At 39.2% G+C, this 25,480-nt stretch overlaps 1 protein-coding gene and 1 long non-coding RNA gene across 2 annotated transcripts; both read left to right on the forward strand.

Annotated features, from left to right (window-relative positions):
* Positions 1-53: 53 nt before the first annotated feature.
* Positions 54-1,161, forward strand: LOC146696471 (uncharacterized). Its single transcript, XR_014923249.1, has 3 exons — positions 54-126; positions 208-332; positions 434-1,161. It is a non-coding gene; the product is annotated as an uncharacterized LOC146696471 (long non-coding RNA).
* Positions 1,162-1,221: 60 nt separating this feature from the next.
* LOC146696472 (dynein axonemal heavy chain 5-like) lies at positions 1,222-25,207 on the forward strand. The gene is made up of 20 exons (XM_085474063.1): positions 1,222-1,275; positions 1,578-1,816; positions 2,848-2,995; positions 3,115-3,207; positions 3,475-3,674; positions 3,820-3,973; positions 4,484-4,647; positions 4,871-5,027; positions 5,247-5,459; positions 7,021-7,245; positions 8,232-8,404; positions 9,619-9,689; positions 10,094-10,201; positions 11,031-11,257; positions 14,674-14,823; positions 15,954-16,199; positions 16,355-16,574; positions 17,577-17,782; positions 18,016-18,219; positions 24,752-25,207. The coding sequence occupies exons 1-20, from the start codon at positions 1,222-1,224 to the stop codon at positions 24,818-24,820; spliced, it is 3,321 nt and encodes a 1,106-aa protein (XP_085330189.1). The 3' UTR covers positions 24,821-25,207.
* Positions 25,208-25,480: the final 273 nt, after the last annotated feature.

A 25,480-nucleotide genomic window follows, 5' to 3' on the forward strand; every position in this document is an offset into this window, starting at 1 on the left:
TCTATAAGTGCACTTCATTTCATATTCTCCTGTTGATATTAATGTGCAGGAAGTGGTGACCGCTCTACATCACTTTAGCCGTTACCATCACATCTGGAGGAAAGACCGTGAAGAGACCATGAGGAAGTACGTTGAAATGTATGGTTTCTATATAAATCTGCTTATCTGACATCGCACTAGTGCTATTTTTGTTTGTGTTTTGAACAGATTTATCGAGGGGAGTCCCTTGTTATCGGAGTTTGAGAGCCAGATTCTTTTCTATCGAGATCTAGAGCTGGAAGTAAACTCTGAACCAGAGTATATTGCTGTAGGAGCCTTGGCGCTATTCACAGGTCTTATTAAGTTACAAATTTAAAACCGGCATGAATGAGATTTTTGAGATTTTCAGCAAGTTAAATGATGCTCTCTGCATGCTCATATTACTTCCTGCCAGCACCCTTAAAGATGTCCCTCTCTGCTGAAATCAAGAATTGGATGGTGGACTACGGACTTTACTGTAACAGGAAATGTCGCTCAGAGATGGAGCACATTTTTGCTTTTGTAGATGAAGCAGGAAAGAAACTGAATCGACAGATCAAAGACCTGGATGATATTCGTATTGCCATGGCCGCACTGAAGGAGATCAGAGAGCACCAGATATCTATTGATTTTCAAGTTGGGCCCATAGAGGTAAACCACAGCATCACATATTTATCGAAGCTCTTTTTATACACACAAATACACACAGTGGGAAAGAGACATTTTTAGCTGTTTGACTTTATGAGTCTGTACAAGAAGCTCAGAAAGAAATAATTACACATTTGCACATTCTAGTTTTTGTCAGGTGGAAGACTTAGTATCTTATTTTTCCTCACAGGAGTCCTATGCCATGCTCCATAAGTATGAACTGTCAGTGGCTAAAGAGGAGGCTGAAAAAGTGGATACTCTGCGCTACACTTGGGAAAAGCTCTTGTCCCGGAGCACAGAGGTGCAGAACGAGCTGGTCGCCTTGCAGCCAAACTTCAGAGAAGAACTGGTCAGCAATGTGGAGACCTTTCTGGAAGACTGCCAACACTTTTATCAAGATTATGAAAAGGTAAAGTATCTATGGCTGTTTGCTCTGTTTCAATTAAACTTTTTATTTTAATTCAACAAATAAATGCTCAGTTAATTACAGTTAAGGTTAGTTTTAATAATAGCTACTAAAATGACACTTTTCCCTCTCTGTTTAAGGATGGTCCCATGGTTGTGGGACTTGCACCCCAAGATGCCAGTGACCGGCTGATCATGTTCCAGGTTGGTTAGTGATTAATTATTTTGTCTCTCTGTCAGTTAGTAAATATTTAGATCCTGCATTGACCTGATGCCTCAGAAAAGTAGTTACTTGAAACTGATGTTGAAAGAGCTATTATATTTTTATTATTATTATTACTATTATTATACTGTTACAGTTTCTATTTCATGGTTAGCAAAAGACAGATTTTTTATTCTGTATAAATTATACTCAGATAATTGCAAATGTTTTACCTCAAATGTGTAATGTTTTAAAGTCCATCAGAGCGTAAGCTGTACCTAATCGTAGCTCTTCTCCTCTTCAGAATCGATTTGACAACCTGTTCAGGAAGTACATCACTTACACGGGAGGCGAAGAGCTCTTTGGACTTCCTGTTACCCAGCATCCTCAGCTATTGGAGATTAGGAAGCAACTGGCTCTGCTGCAGAAGTTGTACGGCCTTTACAACAATGTCATCGATACAGTTAATGGCTACTATGATATCCTCTGGGCTGACATCTGCATCGAGAAGATTAATAATGAGCTGCTCGACTTTCAGACGAGGTTTGGCAATTTATTTGTTTGTTTTTTATTCAAGCAACTGTTGAACTCTTTTAACTGTAGATGTAGTAACATGAGCTTAAAATATGTTAATGAAGAAGGAGACGTTTTCAGGAAAGAAGCTGAACTGGAAACAAACAAAACTGACTATGTGAGAAAATAACCTTCTCATACTGTGTAATCAAGCCCTCTCATTACTGCAGGAATTGGTGACATCACAAAGAGAAAAAAAAAAAGCAGAATTAAATTAAATGATTTTCATTAGTCCATCCATAAACATCACTCTTATTTTCAGGCATTAAAGAAACTGCTTCCTCTCACTTGCTACAATATGGAAACTTGTTTCGAGATGTTATAATTTCGAAATACTAACCCAAAAGTTTTACATAACAACAAAAAAAGTTGTTTTTTTTTCCAGTGGCAGAAACAAAGCTTCCTGTTCTTCATCAACACTGCATTAATATTTCAGTCTCACAATGCAAAGCTAATCTTTGCCCTTTATGTGGTCACATTTGTCCAGCATGTGTCAAATGGACACTGAAGGGGAAAGAGGCTAATAGGCTACAGGCTAGTTTATTTTACCTAAAGAAATTAAGAACAAGTTTTAATATAGCTGGAAGGGATTACTTGACAATGAAAATCTAGATAAACATTAGAAGCAGTCAGAAGGAAAATATAGAGCTATAGTCAGAGCTGAAGAAGAGAGGATATTTGTTTCCTCTGGCAGAAATGTCAGCTATCTGTTGTGGAGGTGTTGATTTGGTTGAGTGAAGCTATGAACAGACACTGATGCATGAACTTTTGCTCTGTGCTAGTAAGGAAGGATACTCAACAAGTTGTCCAATCCAATGACTCTTGTAGCGTTAATACCAAACTTGAAGTGTGTTGTAATACTTTTCCTTTAACAAACAAAATGTCAACTATACATCTAATCTAGTTCATGTCAACTTTACTTGACTTCAGCAAAGCTAAAGTGTAGTTTAGAAAGAAGACAATAAATATGAGTTTGACTGTCACGTCCTGTGAACTACCAGGTGTCGAAAACTGCCTCGTGCTCTGAAAGAGTGGCAGGCCTTTCAGGATCTGAAGAAAACGATTGATGAATTCAGTGAGTGCTGCCCCCTGCTGGAACTCATGACTAACAAAGCAATGATGGCCCGGCACTGGAAGAGGATAACGGAGGTTAGTGAAACATGGCCACTGGTGTAGCACTGCAACTGAATGTTATTGACTGAAATCAAGTCATCACCAGAACCTAATGATAATGATAATAGCTGTAATTTGTCCTGTTTTGTATCCAGGTGACTGGCCATACCTTTGAGGTGGAAACTGATACATTCAAGCTGCGTAACATAATGGAGGCTCCTCTACTCAAGTATAAAGAAGAGATTGAGGTACAAACGAATCATTAGCTGCTAATTCAATGTGTTTTCTTTTTTATTTGATATAATAAATTCCAAATAAAATACAAGTTTGGAAAATTGTTTGGAGGAAATGAAAACATTTAAAAAGTTTAAAGAGTAATATATTGAATTAACTGATAGGTGGTCCTGTTCAGTGCAAACACCAATCCTGTTTTTTCAGTGCATATGCATCTGTTTGCCATCAGCATTTTTATTGCTAACATTTAAAAACATTTGGGGGGCGGGATTCTTGTGCAGGATATCTGCATCAGTGCTGTGAAAGAGCGTGATATTGAACAAAAGCTGAAGCAAGTGATCGCTGAGTGGGACAACAAGACTTTTACATTTGCCAGTTTTAAGACCCGTGGGGAGTTGCTGCTGAGAGGAGACAGCACATCAGAGATCATTGCCAGCATGGAGGATAGCCTAATGATCTTGGGATCCCTTATGAGCAACCGGTACGGCAGTGTTGAGTGTCATTATCATTAGTGTCGGTAGTGATGATCTTCTTCCACAGCTGTGGGAAATCTAGACATTAGACGAGCCACACACAGGTGTGCGTCCCTAAGTAAGGCGAACGTGAAGATTTACCTTCTTTTTCAGGTACAACACCCCATTTAAAGCCCAGATTCAGAAGTGGGTTCAGAATCTCTCCAACACCACTGATATTATCGAGCACTGGATGACTGTCCAGAACCTGTGGATCTATCTGGAGGCTGTGTTTGTGGGTGGAGATATCGCCAAACAGTTGCCTAAGGTGAACAACATTTCAGGATGTGATTCATATTGGTTATCAGGCTTAAACATGGACTCCAAATGCAGTTTAAAAGGCAATTTCAGTTTAAAAGGCAAACAAGTGAACTGAACTGAAATTACTCATTTGCAGTTACACAATTTACATAAAAAAATTCTATCTTTACATCATTATCAGATTTCTGGACAATATTCTGGGTGTTTAGGTGCAGTAGTGCATTAATGTGCCAGGCGTTGAGTTTCTTTTATTTTCATTTTCAAAAATTATATTTCAGTCTCTTGAGCAAAATAAATCACTGGTCCAGGCAATGTTTTCAGGCCACAGTGTTTTGACATTTAAAAGAAGAAGAAATAATAGTGAAATGTTGCCTTTGTAAGATTGTTTTACGAGCTTAATTCTAAAATCAGCGCCAAACAGCGTCCAAGCATTTAAAAGAAATAACCAAATACAAAATAAAATAATAAAACAGTCAAACAGTGATCATGAGATAATTGACTAACTCAATCTTTTTAGGAAGCAAAGCGTTTCTCTAACATTGATAAGTCATGGGTGAAGATCATGATGCGAGCCCATGAAATGCCCAATGTGGTACAGTCATGCGTGGGGGATGAGACCATGGGACAGCTGCTTCCACATCTCCTCGAACAGCTGGAGATCTGTCAGAAGTCTCTAACAGGGTGAGTAGAAAAAACTTAAAACACCACCATGGCCCTTATTTTTAGGTTCTAATGAACTTAACCACCAAAAGAAAGGTAGAAGATTTTAAACGATAATCAGTAGTGAGGGTAAGTGAAGTGACTGATTTCCTTTTTTATGCTGTACAGTTAACTATCTGGTTTATTGTATTGTCTGTCAGATGATACTTTGTATTGATTTTTTTAAAATTATGTGGTCAAACAGTTATCTGGAGAAGAAGCGTCTGCTGTTTCCTCGTTTCTTCTTTGTCTCTGATCCTGCCCTGCTGGAGATCCTGGGCCAGGCCTCTGACTCCCACACCATCCAGGCCCACCTTCTCAATGTCTTTGACAATATCAAGTGTGTCCAGTTTCATGAAAAGGTGGATTATGTTCTTTTTTTGTTGTTTATCTTAAACACTTAACCTTCTGAAAAATATGTGATTGTAACATGAAAGTAATAAAATATAATAGCTGCTTTAATGTCAAATTGAATGAACTAATCAGAGTAATGTAGAATTTGAAAAATATACTTTTTATAAGAAAAATAACTTCATCATTGTAGTTATAATAATCGATCTAATCAGTGTTGCCTTTCACAGATATATGACCGCATTCTGGCCGTGTCATCACGCGAGGGAGAGACTGTGGAGCTGGATCGTCCCGTCACAGCTGAAGGGAACGTGGAGGTGTGGCTCAATGCTCTGCTGAAAGAATCCCAGAGGTCTTTGCACCTTGTGATCAGACAAGCTGCTCTGGCTATCCAGGACTCTGGCTTCCAGCTAATTGACTTCCTCAACTCCTTCCCATCTCAAGTAAGTCATTGTCCAAATCCAGGAACTAATCCGCAAACGTTTTAAAACATTGATTCGACCACAACTGGCTATCCTTGTGGAGCAAGGACGGCGCTGCTCAAAAACAGAAACCTGTGTAGCCTAAAGAGGCAATCTACTATGAACATTGTAATAAACTCCAAAATAAATTCTAAAGAAAGTTGGGATGCTCCAAAATGTAAGTTAAAATAGGATGCAATGATTCGCAAGTCTTATAAACCCATATAATAAATCTAGCAAATGTTTAAAACTGAGAAAACTATTTTGAGATAAAATATTGGCTCATTTTGAATTTAATGACTACAACGACAGCCAACAAGAGTCTGGATAAATTAGTGGTAGTAAAAAAAACAGCTGGAACATTTTGCAACTAATTAGGATATCTGGCAACAGCTCAGTAATATGAGTGGATATAAATAGAGCATGTTAGATGAAAGAATTGGGCTGAGTTTCACTAATCTGCAAAAAACTAAAATTGTAGAACAATTACAGAATGATGTTCTTTAGTGTAAAATTGCAAATATGAATTTCCCGTCATCTACGTTACGTGATATCAAAAGATTTCAAGTATCTGGAGAAATCTCTGTGTGCAAGGCTGAAAATCAATATTGGATGCCTGCGAGCTTCAGACCCTCAGGCAGCACTGCATTACAAACAGACCTGATTCTGTCATGGAAATCACTGCATGGGCTCAGGAACACCTCCAGAAAATCAATGTGTGGGAGCACAGTTTGCTGTACAGGCTAAAGCTCTATGCTGCAAAGAAAAAGCCATGTGTGAACATGATCCAGAATCACCGTTATATTCTCTGGACCAGAGGTCATTTAACACTGACTGAGCCAATGTGGAAAACTTTTTATACAACATGGAGACCACATCCTCACGCAATCTGTCTTTTTCTGCTCTCTCTCATGGTATGGGGGTGCATTAGTGCCTATGAAACTGGCAGCTTCCACATCTGGATAGATACCACCATTGCTGAAAAGTATCTAAATGTTTTAGAGCAAAATATGCTCCAATCCAGTCATGTCCCTGTCTTTTTCAGGGAACAACCTGCATATTTCAGCTAAATCGCATACTTTGTAGAAGGATACTCTGGGTTTTTAACTGCCTTTCATCAGTCCAGACTGTTCACCACCTGGAAACATCCTGTGTCAGAATAGAACTGGGCAATATTCCATACCCACATACAGTTGCTGGTCTCCCCAGTTCCCAGATGTTTACTGACTGTTGTTAAAAGTGAACAAGTATTTTTTTTTTTCTTAAAAGGGTGTGTTTTCTATAAGTATTTGTTATTGTTTCTATGTTCTGTTGTGACTAAAATATGGGTTATTGAGATTTGCAAATCATTGCGTTCTGTTTTTATTTATATTGTACTCAGCATCCCAACTTTTGGGAATTGGGGCTGTTATTTTCTCTGTAAATCTTGGGGTGTGGTACTAAACTGCTATAGTATTCCTTCATCAAAACAATAGTTAGATTTCTAAGGTCATCGGTACATTTGACCATTTTGATGTGTTTTGTTTTTTGCACATTAATGTAGGTGGGGTTACTGGGTATTCAGATGATTTGGACAAGGGACTCAGAAGAAGCTCTGACCAATGCCCGATACGATCGTCGCATCATGTCCAAAACCAACCAGTTCTTCCTGGATCTCCTTAACACCCTGATTGACATGACCACAAGAGACTTGGAGGCTGTGGAGAGGACCAAGTATGAGACCCTCATCACTATTCATGTCCACCAGAGGGACATATTTGATGAACTGGTGAGTATGTTGATCATTCGGTGAAAAGAGGCCAGAGACATCCGAGCTGGGATCAGTTAGACTGACGCTGAACTGTGCACATGAACGCTTTGCAATTTCTGTTCAAGATTAGAATCTCCGGCTCAAAATAGCAACCACTCTGTAAACTGTGTTTGATATTCAGACTCCCAAGGGCTGCCATGTCAGAATACAAAATGTTGTTTACTGCAGCGAGTAAATTCTGTCGAAAGTAGTCAGAGGGGTTTTAATGGCAGTCAAGTAATATTTAAAGTCACGACTGTGTTTGAATCTCCACTTAAGGCAGAATAAGCATGTTGCTGAACCCCAAGGTTAATAGAAGCAGTTTGAAGAAACTTTATTTGGATGTGTTTTTTCAGTTCTTTCTAAAATCATTTGTATTTATTTAGCTCATACCATTAATTTGTCCTGCTCATGTTCCTTTGTCCTGTTTGTTTCTAAACACATTTTTGCCTCACCTTATTTCCTCTCCAATAATATATCACACTGCTACTTTTCTACCCCCACTGTATTTTTTCTCACACATATTCTGCTTTTTATCTCTTCTATTCATTACTATTCTAATTCATTTTGTACTTTTTCCCATTTGCATCATTTTAACTTGCTGGACTTTTCTCTTCCCTCCTTTTCACTCTCCCCTATCCTTTACCTTCCTTTCTTCCCATTTCACTTCATGACCTCTTCGTTCATCCTCCACTTTCTTGCTTCTCTTCTCTTTCCACCCTTTTAATGTTACCCTCCTGTCACCGAAATCCCTCCTCACACATCCCGCCCTTCCACCTTTCTTCCCCTCTTTTATCTGGCTTTCATCTCTCTTTTCAAATAATCTTCTGAGTGGTGCCCTTCAATTTCTTATTCTTCACATGCCATCTCCCTTCTCCCTTCACTTCTGTTTCCATCCCCTTGTCTCCTTCTGCCCTCTCTTTCCCTCTTTCCCTGTCTCTTATCGCTACCCTTTCTCCACCTAGTGCCGGTTGCATGTCAAAAGCTCCAGTGACTTTGAATGGCTGAAGCAGTGCCGTTTCTACTTCAATGAGGACTCAGACAAGATGATCATCAACATTACAGATGTGGGCTTTGTCTACCAGAATGAATTCTTGGGGTGTACCGAAAGGCTTGTCATTACACCTTTGACGGACAGGTAAAGCAGACATACGTCAGTAAAATGTATCATAATGGCAAAAGTCATATGCACACACACTAATAAGAAAATAAAGGAAAAAAACAGCAGTATAACTTTTCTTTTTTGCAGTTTAAACAAAGACAGTGTAACCTTGGAGTGACTGTACAGAAAACGTGACCCTGCCTTTGTAACTAAGTCAGAAATGCATGCTGCATCATGCATCAGTTATTTTAGGAACCCACTCTAGATTTATGCTGAAAACTTGACCGTGATTGTTCGTTGTAATGTCAAGTTTCATGAAATGGATTAAACTTTCTGTGGTTGACTAATGACTGGATTTGTAAAGCAAAGAAAAAAAGACAACTCGGGGACTGTGAGGATGAGAAATTAGAAAGCAGGATGAAGCAGGATGAAGCAGTCTTACACAACGATCATCACATCTGTAACTAACAGGCGATATGAATGACAGAAAGAAAAGGAAAGAGGATCAGACAGAGTGAGGGAGACAGCAGTCCAACAACAAGAAGTGTCTTAGTAACAGACACAGAGGGTAAAATATGAGAAGAGACAAGGAGGGAAAAAAAGATGAGGAGAGACAAGGAGGAGATGTGAGAGGACAGCACTAGGGAGGGAGTTACCATCTAACATCAGACAGCAGCTCTCCAAAAAAGTGGCATGCTGGCCTTATGGCTAGAGGCGCCAAGACAGCTCTGCTTTTCCATCATTTTCTCATGCTGTCTTTCTTCTTTGTTTTGCTTGCTATCATTGTCCTACCTCCTCGCTGCCACCACATCACGTTAAAAAAGGGAAAGGTGCAAGTGGTCCTAAATTGTGGCAAAAAAGATGTTGGGATGAAAAAAGTAAATCTGGTTACGGAGTGGTCAGAATTAATCTGTATCTGCTGAAGGAGAGAAAATATGTCAGTATCCCAGCTTTACCATGATTTTTACCCCGAGGTCAGTCATTGTAATGAAGATGGAGACCAGTGACCAGAGGGCTAGGTCCTGTTGTCAGTCATCCTGATTGCTGATGTGTCCTTGAGCAAATCGCTGAATCCCCATCAGCTTCAGGGGCAGGGTTCTAAAGCTTAATCCTTGAACCTTGTGGAGAATGAGATCACGTTCATTTGTGGTCATTTTGAGTATGGATATTATTAGCTTATGAATTTATGAAATGATTCATGATTTATGAAATTAGATTGTTATTATGTTTGTGTGTCTACAATTGGACAGGTGTTACATCACTTTAGCCCAAGCTCTTGGTATGAGTATGGGTGGAGCACCTGCTGGTCCAGCTGGAACAGGTATGAAAATTAGTCACACAGTATCTATCTATTTTTTGGAAATTACATTGAATCAAAAAGAAAATGCAACATTTTATAGGAATGAAAACCTAGAACTGGTATGCAAAACTTATGATTTCGGAATGGGACAGACATGTTAAAAAGCTGTTCCAAGGTTTGCCAAGTGTTAAAGTAATTGAATTTAACCATTTTAAATATAGATAATTTACCCTTCTAGACTCTATACAACTCAGGTCATTTAAATGAAGAATCAAACAACACAGCTATCTCAGTCGGGAACGGCTTCATTACAGAGTTAGCTTTGATAGTTTCTATTATGAGATCATTTGTTGTCAGGTTTTCTATCAGCATACAAATGGTTGCATTTCAGTTTAGGCTGTGAAAATGTTGCCTTTTGTTATCAGGAAAGACCGAGACCATAAAAGACATGGGTCGCTGTTTGGGAAAGTACGTTGTGGTCTTCAACTGCTCTGACCAGATGGACTTCAGAGGCTTGGGGAGAATATTTAAAGGTGAGAATCACTAAGTAAAGTCATGCTATAAGTGTCATGATAGACTGTGTGGCAAGCAGGAAGTACGTACCAATTGCAGAACTCATGAGACAGAATCAACTTAAAGAGGCAGCGTTTATTGCTGGGAGGCTTTACATAAAGATTAAACTTCACAAAAAACAAACCAAAACCCCAAACTAGAAAACTCGAAACTAAACTGGACACTTGAGTCTAAAAACTAAGAAGCACAAACTAGGAAAACAAACCAGGACTGGGAACTAGAATTTCCTCAGGAATTCGGAGGGGAAAAAACAGACAGCATGGTGAGGGTACGACATGACACAGAGCAAGGAAAACACAGGACTGGAGCAATCAAGGAACGGGAGACAGGAGGGAAACACAGCTCGGGGAGAAATCAGAGCTAACGAGACAAGGTGAAGCAAAACCAGACACACTGGAAGCACAACAGGCACAGAGACACAGACTTGACACTGAACATAGGGACATGGGAACAAGAACTAGAAATCACAGAGCAACAAACTAGAGAGCTAGAAATACTGAGACAGAAACCAAAACACTAACAGTGATAACCATGATGAACTCAAAGATCAAAAACACAACAAAACTCAAAACACTGGGTCACCGACCCAGGACCGTGACAATAAATATATACCCAGAAAGAAGTTTAAGGGTTTGAGTTATCAGGTTATAGGCCTGTGGGGTTTTTTTTTTGCTAATAAATCATAACAATACAGATAAAAAAAAACAACAATCACACAATATGTAATGTCAGATATCTTATTTGTTTGCAGCGGACGGACCATAGCTCTGTGTTTATGTGATTTACCAGGTCTGGCTCAGTCTGGTTCGTGGGGCTGTTTTGACGAGTTCAACCGCATCGACCTCCCAGTTCTTTCTGTGGCAGCCCAGCAGATCGCGATAGTTCTCACCTGCAAGAAGGAACGTCGCAAAAATTTTGTCTTCACAGATGGAGACAATGTGGACATGAACCCAGAGTTTGGCATCTTCCTTACCATGGTTAGTGATGGAAGTAGAACAAGACTGCTAATATCTATTTGACTGGTCAGAGGAAATATCTAAAGGAGGCAGTTCTTAACATCAGTAAATGACACCTTAGTTAACAGAATGAATATTGAAGTGTATGAACTGTATCTGTTTCAGATGGTGCCTGGACATGCTGTGCATGCATGGACATCAATATTTACTCTTGGCTGTTAGATTTATCGCATAATGATTCCTTTTTTTTTAAAGCAAAATTTTTAATCTTGAAAACTGAAATGAATCACAAATAACACTAAAATGGAATTGAACTCTAACATGTAATATTTTATAAGTCAGTTTTTGAATTAAACTTTGGGCTCTGCCTGCTATTTCATGTGATTTATTTCTTAGAGTAATAGTTAAATCGCTTTATCTCCTTGCCTCATTTGCTGTCCTGAGGCAAGTCATTAAACATAACAGTGGAATAATTCCTCCCTGTGGCGAGAGGGGTCAGAGATCATTTTCCTCTTTTTTATTCTGTGTGTGTGTGTGTGTGTGTGTGTGTGTGTGTGTGTGTGTGTGTGTGTGTGTGTGTGTGTGTGTGTGTGTGTGTGTGTGTGTGTGTGTGTGTTAAGTAGCAGCAGGTAGCTTTTTGACTGCAGTAAGTAGTCGTTAAAGGGCATACTCTTTTTCAAGATTACACACATGCCTAAATATGAGCAATATTTTAAAGGTACATTTTTATTGAGATTTAGAAGCAGGGCTTGCTTTATCCCTTTGAAGTGACTTGATTTCTTAAAGAAACTAGTTGTTAAGATGTTGTTAATACAGCTTTATTAGGAAACCTGCCTAATTTTTTCTAATTTTGTTCGATTACACACAGTTATCCATGGCATTGCTGTTGTTACAAAAGATAAAAACATGCGTGTTTAAGGTGATTTATGATTCTGACTTGACCACCATATGTGTCGGTGCCTGAAGTTTTTGCAATGGTGATAGTTTATAATTTGGGCCTAAATAAGCAGTTTTCCAAGAACAACATCCACCCACAGGTGGGGAACGTTTTTGCTAGATGTTATTGGATTAGCCCTGGACTGAAGCTGGACTGGTTGAGGTCCCCCTGGATGTTGTAGCTGTGTAGCAAATTAAAGTGAAACGCTCTGGATTAGAGAGGTGGTGAAAAAAAAAAAGACAAGGAGGAGGTGGTGGACTTTCTAACTGTTCTGCTTTTAGCAAAGTGACATTGAAGTTGGCTTTGTGTATTTCTTCATAAGATACACACCAATGGTATAAGCGAATGGGCTAGTTTTCTTGCAGTATTATTGTGACGACAGGTCTGACTTTCGATGTTATTCAGAAGTTTAAGTTATTCAACAGAAGTTTTGAGGTTTAGTCAAGCATTTAGTGATGATGTTTGAAAATGTTCAGTTATCTTCTTCTACGTCTTGACTTTGTACACACTTTCTTTTCATCGCTGTAGCCAGGGTGATACTACAATTTTAATTATAATTTATTTGTCACTATTAACAGGATACATAACACAGGCTTTTAAGGTTTCTGTCATTAAATTACTTCTTAAATTCCTTGCTTGATCTAAGTGTCTCATCTAATTATAGACCATATTGCAACCATCTTATTTCAAAAAATTATCCACTTCCTCTGTTTTAAGATAAATAAAACGTTCCTTTTTTATAAAGCCTATAGTTAGCAATAAAAATAAACCTTAATTAAAATCAAATTGAATTGGATTAAACTGAATTTTTGCTTCCTTTATGTTTTTGTTCCAAGAAAAAAAATGGAAAACTGCCTATTTCACCTGTTATGTAAAAGTGAGCCTTTAGAAGAGTAACACTTGCCCTCAGTCTCAAATTATCGAATCTCCGATAAATTTGGAGCAAAAACAGTCTTTACTTGTTAATGTGTTAAGTGAATTTCAGTCTGGCATTAGAACGGGGCACAGTACAATTACTACTGCTTCAGAAATGATCTTGTGGATTGAACTGTAGACAGTAATTTGGGCTGCCAAAAAGGGCATCTAAGAACTAAGTCATGTTTTGCTTGGGGATCAAATACTTATTTCTCACAATGATAGGTGAATCAATTTGTAACTTTTATGTAATGTGTTTCTTCTGGATTTTTGGTTGATGTTCTGTCTTTCTAAATTGAAATGAAACAACCATTAAAAATAGAGACTGTTTTTCATTTCATTGGAAGTGAAACTTACAAATTGGCAACTTACAAATTCAGCAGGGGATCAAATAATTGGTCCCTCCACTATGTATGTGTTACCTTATGACTGACTGCTAAACTGTCTTGGGTATATCCTCAATTTTTTTTTTCTAAATTTGATCCTAAAGTATGTGAGAGTTTAAAGCTATATTGATGAGCTGTATCCACTGTTATACAGTTAAAAGGTTATTGCCGTGCCATTGCCAGACTTGTTTAATTTCCCCCAGGGATCAATAAAGTATTCTGATTCTGATTCTGATTCTGATTGCCATGCCACTTCTGCTAGTCTAGTTTCCTTTGTGCTTCGTTGTGATAAACATAACAATATTAGCACAATCTGTTGGCATATTTTGTGCTATCACACATGCAGATCGCATCTTGGAAGCACATGGTGTTTACAGCAGTGTCAATTCATGGCCTCCTGTTATTGCATAATCATCTAGTTAGGTCACGCATTACATGTTGTGTCTGTCTGTGCTCGTTATAAAATGAAGTGCCATAAATAAGACTTCTTCCATGCATGAGACCTCAGCTATATTGTCATGAATTGCTGTGTGAAGCAGGCAGGATAGGACAGAAATGCAGACTCACACTCAGAACAGCTTTATTGCTGGACGCCAGGAATACAAAACTTATTAAACTGGGAATACACATGAACTACACAGGCAGGCAGAGCACACAGCGGGGAAATGAGGGAGATCACGACACAGGACAGAGGGAGACGCAGACATAAATACACACCAGGGCAAACGAGGGAACAAACTACTGGAGGGGACCCAGCCGAACGTGATCTAACTAACGAGACACGGGGACACAAAACTGAACATGATGCACCAGACAGAAGACTATCAAAGTAAACCAGGAATCACTAAGACAGAGACCAAGTCACACAACTTGACACGGGAGCTGGGAGGAAAGAAAATTCAGGGAGATGAGACGGACCAGGGAGATAACGGGAGGAGACAACGAGGGGGACACGGAAACAGTTAAGGGAGACGAGACACAGAGAGAGAGCGAGGGAGTGCACATAGTCAAACAGGGTACATTTCATCCTTCTTTTGTCTTTTTTTGTTGTTACTTATTAGCTTTCTTTTGTTGGCCACTTTGAAGATCACTTTGTGTCTAAATATGTTTGAAGTGTTCACAGTATTCTTTTATCTTTTCTGCAGATTTTGATGTGCTGTAATGCAGTTAAAGTTTTGCCCTGTTTTATATTTGTTTCCCACGTCAGAGCTTTTTGTCACAGATAAGTCTTCTTACAGATAAGTCGTAACGAGAAACAGTGGAAGGCTTGGTTTGACAAGGAGGCCCCAGGGGAGGAAGTAGTCCCAAACTCCTATGACCAGTCTCTTGACTGTTTTAGACGGCTGCTCCTCATACGCTGCTGGTGTCCTGACAGGACCATCGCACAAGTAAGGAGAGACATGTTTATGCATGGCTATAGAGGACAGATACAATGATTAAATTCAGTTTTCTTTATATAATGCCAATTCAAAACAAAAAGTTCCTTGGAACATTAATATTGTAATAACTGTTATAAGTTCCCCTGTGAACAAGCCTTTGGTGACGGTGCTCCAGAATTAATGATCGGGTCCTTGGCAGAAGCTGGTTTAGGTTCAGAAAGGGAGGCCATCTACTGCGACTGGTGAGGGGTAAAGAGGAGAGAGAAAAGGAGAACATAGAGAGACCAAGGACAAAACATAAACTACAGGAGTGAGAAGGGAAATATTAACAGTATGAATATCGCAGTGTAAACTTTAAAAGCATCAGAAGAGTCTAACCAGCCTATAGCAGCATAGGATGGCTAAGGGTCACCCAATCCATTTTCTTTAATTAGAAAGCCAAACATTGGTTGTCTGGTCTGTTTTTTGGTCATGCTTTTGCCTACTTTATAATATACAACACAACAAGTAGAACAGGCAATGTAAATCTACTTTTCTCATTTCTATCATAGTGCATTTTCAATAGTATACTGTAGACTGCAATTAAAATTAATAATTACCACTAAAGAAAGAGAAAAGGCTTAAAGTTGCTAATCTGAGAGTTAATGGCTTAAAGCTTGGGAAGCGATACCTCCTGACTTAAAAATACAGCTACATAAATGAGACACGGACCACAAAACAAGAATGTATAATCTCTTAATCTTCACTGAAAGCTGCTTGGTCAAAGCTCTTCTTGAGATAAGAAGCAGCTTGTGTAACTTGTTGTTATACAGCTTTCACCCTCCAGCCTGCTGTGCCTGAATATTTACAGTGGCTAAAAGATATTCAGTTTTACTGATGGATAACTTTCTGGCCCACTGAAGACAAGCCTGGAGTCCAATTTATTTAGTTAAACTCACAGTCCAGTCCACAGTTGCCCTAGCCTTAAGGGTAAAAAGAGTTAGCCAGTAAAGAAAATGCTTTGAAGAATTATCTCAGTTCTCAGCTTTCTAGAAAGTAAATTTATTCCAATATATACTATTGGACTACTTTGCTCAACTCTTTGCATTACAAAGCATTTAAAAAATTACATCTGCTTTGCATCATATTCTTTCCTTTAGGCCCGTAAATACATAATGGACGCAGTAGGGGAGAAATACACTGAAGGGGTGATTCTTGATTTAGAGAAGATGTGGGAGGAGTCGGACCCACGAACACCTCTCATCTGCTTCCTTTCAATGGGCTCAGATCCAACTGACTCCATTATAGCACTCGGGAAGAAGCTGAAAATCGAGACCCGTTATGTATCCATGGGTCAAGGACAAGAGGTCCACGCACGCAAGCTTCTGCAGCAAACTATGGCTAATGTGAGTGGTGAGATATTACTGCTGTTTTAGCAATACAGATGTTCTGTCTCTAAAAATGTGGTTTGGAATTTATAGAAATTATTTAGGGTTTTCTTGAACTCCTCATTTATAGTCTTCGTCATGGATGATAGGCATACTACTGTGTTTGTCCCCAGGGTGGCTGGGCCTTACTCCAGAATTGCCACCTGGGTTTGGACTTCATGGATGAGCTCATGGACACTGTGACAGAGACAGACTTTGTCAACAACAGCTTCCGCCTTTGGATGACCACTGAGGTCCACAGACACTTTCCCATCACACTTCTCCAGATGTCCATCAAGTTCACCAATGAACCACCACAGGGCCTCAAGGCAGGGCTTAAGAGGACATATGGCGGTAGGTTTGGCTCACTTAAGCTCACATTAAAGAAGTCCAGAAATACTAGCCAGTTTAATAGATCCAATTTATCTATGTGATAAAGAAAGAGGACCTAAGAGAATGAAATATATTCCAATATTGATGTGTACATTTGGAGATGCAGATATACAAAACACCTCTACTTCGTGATATCCATGATAGGAATAAGTAAGTGAATAAAAAGATGGAAATGTGGGAGAAACACCTGTTTGATGCTATATTTATTGTATTCCGGATTTTGTTTTTTACCCATGTTACCCAAGGTTAGTAAAATGTTAAACAAGTCTGAGTTATCTAGTCTGTGTTTTGGTCCAAAACAAGGGTGAAGAAAGAAAAGAATCTTTAAAATGTAGAAACCAGCTGTCTTTTCCTGGCTCAGATGACATGGTTCCTGGAGGGGAATTGAGATCGTATCTACAGCTTGAATTTTTTTTTATTTTTTTTATAGAAAACAAGCAGAAAAAAAAAACAAAGCAACATACTAAACACAACACCATCGCATTAATCTAGCTAAGTGTAAACAGCAGTAAATACTAAATATTCAATGTTGTTGTGCAGCACGCAGGACAGATGTGCGTCGAAGTAGCAGCCAAGAAAGGTGTAATTTGGGTCTACGAGCAGTGAACACCCGTGTGCATACCTGTGTGGATCCGCGCGCTTGCATTCCAAAGGTTTCTCCATGTAATGATCTGCTAGGGAATTCTGATTTCGATTAGTAATTGCAGTTTGGTATTATATCAGAAAGAAGGTATTATTTTGACTGACATATTCAGTTCACTATCTTTTCTCCCACATTTACGCAACAAATCCTAACTGTTCGCTAAAAAGGAAATCTGTGTGTGCATGTTTGTGCAATGCTTGGTTTTAGAAGTAACTGACTTTATTCAGTTATGGATTATTTCAATACATTTCTGTAGATGTTACACTTAGCCTCCTTTTGGGCATGCAGTACATCTTTTTGACCTGCATGTCCCTGACCAGGTATAAACCAGGACCTTTTGGATGTCAGTAACATGGCGCAGTGGAGGCCGATGCTGTATGCAGTAGCCTTTCTTCACAGCACAGTTCAGGAGAGAAGGAAATATGGCCCCCTGGGATGGAATATTCCCTATGAGTTCAACCAGGCTGATTTTAATGCCACTGTCCAGTTTGTTCAAAACCATCTTGATGACATGGATATTAAGAAGGTAGGTAGAGTAATGCTTATTATTCTGTGTGATTAGGACTCTTGACCATAAAAAAATGTTAAAAGGGTTGAGATTTAAAGAAAGGATATTGTAAATACTTATCAACAACAGCCATCTGCTGGGAGTTTTAGAGCTTTCTGACTGTGTATGTATTCAGTCTGCTCACAAATTATATTGCACATTCATGAACAATTTTTTTGTCATCCTTTATCACTGTTTTATCATCTCCTTAGGGTGTGTCCTGGAACACAGTTCGATACATGATTGGAGAGATTCAATACGGTGGTCGTGTGACCGACGACTATGACAAGCGCCTCCTCAACACCTTTGCCAAGGTGTGGTTCAGTGAGGAAATGTTTGGACCTGCATTTAGCTTCTACAAGGGCTACAGCATCCCAAAGTGCTCCAGTGTTGACCAGTATCTAACATACATTCAGGTCAGTCTCTAAAAATAAGACATTTCTTAGTGCAACGTGTCTGCCAGAACTCCCACTGTGTCAGTGACTGAAAATTCATCTGTTTCCAGACTATTTCTCTTTTTTTCTCACTCAAAGTTAAGTTCTGTGATATACAGTGTTGGGTAAGTTACTTTAAATGAGTAACTTAGTTACATTACTAGTTACTTCTATCAAAAGTAACTCAGTTACTTCAAGTTACTCGTTACTTTCAGAGTAACTAGTTACTAGGGAAAGTAACTTTGGTTTTACTCAGAATTCTCTTGTTAATGTGTTGCTTCCGTAACTGGATACCCAGCAAGATTCTTCTTCTAGCTTGCTTACTTACCACAAGTGCACTGTGCCACCTACCAATAGAAAGGAAAAAATAATGTGCACATTTCCACGAGAGAAATCCCACGCCTGATTCTATCCTAGCCTGCTTTTTACATCCAACACAAAAACTGCAGTCGTGGTGCTTTCGATTGTACTCAGAACTCGGAAATTCTGCCTTCTGAATAGGAAGATGTAGGTAACACCAGACTGCAGATGAGCTGCATACAGGGCTGGACTGGGACAAAAAAATCGTCCCGGGCATTTTGACTAGAGACCGGCCCACCATTATAGGAAAAATCATAAAGCCTTTGAATGAAAATAAATACTGTTGTGACAGTGATGTACACTGTTCTGATGGTATATATGCATCAATCTATCAATTGTTTGTTGTAAGACTCAGATAATTATTTTTTTAAAAGTGAGACATTTTAAATGAGAATAAGAAAGTATTTCCTTGTGCCCCCCTTTCCCTTTTAATTCCCTACATGGACCCCTGGCAACACTTTGCTAGACCCGCCCCTGCACAGTTACCAGCTGTCAGCTGCTTAGAAAAGGATCCTGGTGTTATTTATCTCTCAGAAACAGTTCATAACTTCCCTTCAACTCATTCATGTTAACTAAAAGGTAAACCTGTTTCTCCATCACAGCTCTGATGATTCAGTAAGGACATCTCCTGGTTTCATCTTCATGTTTCCCACTCACCACATCTCCAAACCGACATCATGACCAGCAGCTTTACAGCTGTGGCTCCAGCAAACATCAGCTGATACTAGAAATTAATATTAAATAAATTCTAACAACAGCTGATCAAGCTTAAAAGTGCTGCTGTTGTTTACCGCGACATCCGTTGGTTTCCTCTTTCTGCCGCAAAGTGGGCGATAAATAAACAAGAGAGAAAAGCCGATCAGCTGATCATTGATCAGTTTCATGATTGAAGTAGAAACAGGAGAGGGAGGGTGAGAGGATGAGAGAAGAAGAGGCAGCTGTGCAGCGTAAACACAGAATAACTCCAGCTTTGTGTCTTTTTCATTGTAGCTGAAGTCCGGGACAAACTGTTCCTTTTCACCTCAATAAGAAACGCGTAATATTTTCTCTGAATACCAGACGATTCTGTTTTTTACGGGACGGTTGGCAACTCTAATAATTAACCTTATGAACAAAATAAAGTTCAACATCAGTAACATAGCACCCACCCAGCTGTATAGAAACTCCGTCATGCTAGCTAGCACGCAGTACAAAAAAGTCAGCATAACGAAAATAAACTCCACCTAAACTTGGTTCATATCTGACCCAGATGGACTGCAGGTTATAACTTCTTACCTGAAGTTCAGTTCACCTGACACTGGGACCGGCGGCCGCTTCGGGTCTCTCCTCTTGCCTCCCTTTCTCTCATCCACCTGCTGGCTTCCACCACTTGCTAATGTTATTGAATCTGTGGAAGCTCCGCGATAGCCACCACACGAAGTAACGAATAACGAGCCTATCTAAATCCCAGTAACGAGTAACGCGTTCCTGGTTTTGGCATAATAACTAGTTACCGTGCTCGTTACCACAATAATAACGTAGTTACTGTAATGCGTTACTTAATAACGCGTTAGTCCCAACACTGGTGATATATTTATTGTTTAGCGGGGTGTCATTTATTTATTTATTTATTTGTTGTTGCTTTCTTGTGATGTGCTCTTGTTACATCCAAAATGCACTCTATGTGAGATTTCACAGATTATATATATGAGTTATTAGTGTGCTTAACTTGTAGGTGTGTGTGTGTCTAGGGGCAGTTCCTGAGCTTGTTTCATTAAAGGTAGTTTCATTATGACGGATGCTTATGGCTGTCAGGCTCAGCAGGCCCATTGTATTTGTGCTGCTTCTTAAACTGAGAATGACAACACAGCCTTAGAAAACTCATGCACAAACCTATACATATGCATTCAACGGCATGCACATATAGCACATTAAATCTGTAAATGTTGGGCAATTTCAATTTTTTTTACATATTTTACTTCTGTATGCTGCCAAGACTTGATGTTAAATGAAAGTTTCCACTCGTAGCTTTTATTAAAGATGTTAAACAGAAGTCTTGCATCATCTGTTCATGAATTGAAGCCCTTTTAGTACCCAGTTATGAATTGGACAAAGTTGCATAAGGATTGTTTTTAGTATTTGGATGAAAATTATTTACATGAAGTCCAGAACCCATAGTCATCATCAAATGCCTTGCTGAAGAATTAAAAGAACACAGCAAGGGATGCAGGCCATTCTGTCTAGTATAAGCTATCTCTGTTTTTCTGTCACCATCCATTTTTCTTTCCGTATTAGCCACCATCCTGATGTTTTACCCTGTCTGAAAAAAGAATCCATCACGACTGAAGAAAGTATGATACATCAATAACCACTTGCTGAAGTTGCTGAACAAGCAAAAAACAAACTTGCAGAAATGTGGTTATCTACTGGTACTGTCACACATTTTGAAGTGTTCTAGTTCAGCAGATAAAAGAATTGAGGTGAAACCTGTGAAATTGAAACATTCTCTGTTTAGAAGGGCAAATGTATATCTGCTAAATCATGCTGTAAACTGGGTTAAGAACTGTCCCAAATATAAAACAAAGCAAGACAAAACATTTGTCATCAGCTGGTTTTGTCTAACTGATCATATTTAAGTATTATACAGTACTTAAAAACAACACAACGCTGTCACGCTGATGGTAAAAACACAGGCCTTTAACACAGTGCCGCTGTGCCACTTTATTTTTTAACAAAACACTACGCTTTATGTATAAAGAACTGCCTATTCTACTACTTATTGAAGAAAAAGAATCCACAAAAGATTATTTTTACTTTCTTTTATTTGTTCCAGATAAATTATAAATTATTTTTTAAAAAGCAATGAAATGCATCAGATGTCTCCCATGCTTTCTTTTCTGCTGTAATTTTTTTTTTTTGAACATAAATTGGTCTATTGAAAATAAAATGTAGTAAGAACCACTACATTTTTTCAATAGGCCAATTTATGTTTAAGAAAACCCCAACAATCAAATGATCCCATCTGAGCAAGCACTGGGCGACGGTGGGAAGGAAAAACTCCTTTGTCTTAAAAAGAAGAAACCTTCGACAGAACCAGGCTCAGATGGTGCGGCTTCTGTCAAGACCGGTTGGGGGTTAGGTAGTTAAAAAACTACTCTAACGGTACAGCACTACAGCTTTTTGGTGGAAATGGGTGGAAGGATGGGTGTTACACCTCGTTTCATTGGAGGTCTTACAGGTGGTCGGGGTGTAGATTCAGCTTTTTTACAAATAGGTGGCAGAGGGACAGGACTAGGTCGTGGAATTATAACTAGTTGGGTGGGAATAGGTTGTCTGTGAAGGTTCTCAGTCATGGGAATAGGTTGCTTTCCACTTCTGGATATAGGTGGAACACACATCCTACGAAAAGGTGGTAGGTTGTCGGTCGAGAAAGTTTCCTTTTTCGTTGGTTGTGTGACTTGAGGAGCGGGTGTCAACTTTGTCTTTTTCGGTCTAATGGGTGGCAGTGGAGTCCGCTGTAACTGTTGTTCGTCAGATGCATCTTCCCTGCCTACGTAAATGTATTTATGTTCCTCAAAAAGGGCAATGTCTTTTTCAACTTGACTCATTGCCTCTTCGAGAAACATTTTGTAATTGTATTTTTTGTGCTGTGAAGGGGAGATAGTAAAAGGGAGGGATTGATATTCAAAGTTTAGCTCATTAAACCTCCTCTTTAGGCCCTGGAGAATGTTTTGTTTCTCCTGTTCGGCCAGTGGTTTAACTGTTTCCTGTTGTTTTGTTAACCAGGCATCATTGTCCTGCTTAGCCTTTTCTTTCTCTGCCTTTCTTCTACGCAGGTAGCCTGGAACGATTCTGTAATCGTTTTTCTGTAAATAAAAGGGGACAAGTCCAGATTTCTCAAGGAGCTGCTTGTCCCCTTTGCGTGTATCCACACAAGCAGGTTGAGCCATGACTTTCTTCATGCCTGTGTGTTCTGGTTTTTTCCTGAATGTGTGTTCAGGTTTTTCGCCTTCTGGCCTCTGTGGGCACATTTCGCGATGAGATGGGGCCTTAACTGTTCTTGGCACCATGGTCCTGTGTTCATTTTTATATTTATTTTCTAATACAATTGCTTCCCTGTATTTAGAAATATACATTTTAGGTTTGGGTGGAGGAAGAGTACTCTACTTTGGGAGAAGGTTATAAGCGCTTTCATCTGAAAACACAATTCAATCGCTAGCTTAAATTCACCTGCAAGGGAATTCTACAACTGTGTGTCGAGGCACCCCTATTTATAGATTTTTATGGCCTGGCATGTGACATCATGGTGGCCTGGCATGTGACATCATAGTGGCCTGGCATGTGACATCATGGTAGCCTGTCTTTGTTCTGTCATTTAAGCCCCACCCCCCTGGTTACTGTTGCTATTGTAACTATTATATTATGAATGCTGGTAGCTAGCATTCCACACACACACATACACTTTTTGCCAAGGTTCCAGCTGCAGTCACCAAGACATGTAAATGTATTTAGTAACCCTCTGGGGTCCAGAGTATAATTGGCCGTTTTTGACTACTTTAGATTTTACCTCTATATTTCACCTTTAAAAAAATCTTCTTCTTTTTTTTTTTGGCACAACCTCAAATATCTGAAATTTGAGTTAATTTTTCATTTATACTATATTTGCACAATAGATCTAAATTCAGACAAAAAAAATTCAAAATCCGAGTAGAAAATACTTGTCATTTTTACTGTAAAAGCCACAAACATGTTTAAGGAATTGTTTTCATAACTTGAAATGCGAATAGAAGTTGTACATTTGTAAAAATTATGCACAAGTTTTGCAAACAACTTTATGTTCAGTATAATATATGCAGGTTTTCTTCCTGAATACTATCGTTGTTTATATTTACTGCGGGAAGAAACGGTTTTTATAAGGAAAAACACTAGAAAGCACTCAGTCCCCCTCCCAACTCCCCCAGCCTTTCCTATTGGTGAAAAAATATACCATGTGGACCAATCAAAAAATGATAGGGCAACATAGCATTTAGTTGTTTACGAAGGCGGGCAGGTGTATACATATAGTTTGAGTCTGACGGCTCTTTGTTTGCTTCTCATCTGTAAACTCTGCATACTCTCTCATGTGATTCAGTTTGTTTTGAAAAGTCTCAACAGGATCTTGAGCTTTATTGTGAAAGGTTTACGTGGAAAACAAACAAGCGTACAGCGGAACCACGCGATGGTTTTACCGTCATTGTTGCTAACGAAAACACGTAAAAACAGGCACTTGCCCGCCCATAGTGTGGTTATATTAAATATAAGAGAAAGAGAGCACTTTAAGAAATTAATATAGCCACTAAGGTGACCGTCAAAACGATGAAAAATACTGCTGTAAACAGTTTATTTTACGACATCACGAAACAAACGATAGCGTAATAGGAAACGATAGACATTTTTATATCGTCATTTGATATATATCGTTATATCGAACAGCCCTAACATACACTCTTATATTTGTACATATATTTATTCTTATAATTCTCAGATTTACCCATTCGTATATTTTGCTTGTTCTTATGTTATTGTATTTTGCACACCTCTGTTGCACACACATAAGAATTGTAGAATTGTCATTTAACCCCCCCCAGTAAGAATAGTTTTTTATGGTATTGAAAATCATGCCCAATAATGTTAATTTACATTAATAACATAGTGTGATGTAAATCCTTGATGCCACCAAACCCTATCAAAACAAGCTGTATCCCCAAACTGTCACCACACACACACACACACACACACACACACACACACACACACACACACACACACACACACACACACACACACACACACACACACACACACACAGAGAATCCCTGACAAAAGTTTCTTTGTGTTTGTTTGGCGTACACACACACACTTACATACAGTGCCTTGTCTTTGTAACCAAAGGGGGTTGCAGGGGGAGGTGTTTTGTAAACTATTGTTTGAAGTTTGTCAATAAAAGGCAGCGAGAGGAGGCCATCATCGGGGTTCATTGTCGTGCTGGACACAGATGAGGGGGCCTCCCTTGCGCAAGAAATCGATCGAACACTGTTGCCTTGTTTTTCTTTCATGGGAATAAGTCTTGGATACAGCGGGGTCTGAGTTTAGACCCAACACCTCCAACCTCTTTGTTGTGTCGTGCCTCTCCCAGGTCGTGGCCGTGGCCGACGAGGTCCAAACGTACAGAGCTCCGGTGACCACAAAGCACGCTCGGAGCTGAAAACAAAGGATCAGATCATGAAGCAGCGCAAGAAAAAGCAGAAGCACCAGTTCCTGCAGGGCGGGGGGATGAGGAAGCTCCGCTCCAAGAACAAAAAGTGGCTCGGAGAAGTTAAAAAGTCAGGTTTTGGAAGGGGTGGCCATAAGAAAGGCAAGCTGAGGAAGAAACTGTGAGGAGGACAGAGGGTTGATGGTGTGGAGGACATCAGGAGGAACTGGGTGATAAGCGTCAGAATCATCTGAGAACATCACCAAAGATTTTCCTGGCGCTTTGTGTGACTGTAGATTAAGGAGAAAATCATTTGTGAATCTTTACACTGCAGAAATGCACGTCACTTCTTCCTTGATGGCCTGCTGAACTCTGCGTTTGCCACAGAGTTATGTTTAATTATGATCCACTAACCTGGATTTACTACTTGTAAGCATGTTGGCAGTATAATAAAAGTGTTTTGGAGTACTGAAATATGTCTTATCAAAATGGTAAAATACAGATATTAAATATTGTGTGCTTAATTTGCAGTTAGTTTCAAAAATCGTCTCGCCCATCTTTTCTTAAAATAAGAGGTGCTCTATAAAAATGACATTAAATTCTGTAAACGTGCTCTATTTGCAATTATTTATCATTACTGTTGTCCAAGTGGTCTCATTTCAAAGTTGAAAG

Source organism: Copadichromis virginalis, linkage group LG12 (assembly GCF_057382275.1).
Source record: "Copadichromis virginalis isolate Kocher_CV1m ecotype Utaka linkage group LG12, C_Virginalis_male_GT1.1, whole genome shotgun sequence".
Classification (NCBI taxonomy): Eukaryota; Metazoa; Chordata; class Actinopteri; order Cichliformes; family Cichlidae; genus Copadichromis; species Copadichromis virginalis.

Excerpts from the sequence above, each read along its gene's own strand:
- LOC146696472 (XM_085474063.1), top strand. The coding sequence starts at position 1,222 with ATGGTTGTGGGACTTGCACCCCAAGATGCCAGTGACCGGCTGATCATG. Across the intron at positions 16,200-16,354 it reads TGCAGCAAACTATGGCTAAT|GGTGGCTGGGCCTTACTCCA; the intron begins GTGAGTGGTGAG and ends GTTTGTCCCCAG. Across the intron at positions 17,783-18,015 it reads ATGACATGGATATTAAGAAG|GGTGTGTCCTGGAACACAGT; the intron begins GTAGGTAGAGTA and ends TCATCTCCTTAG.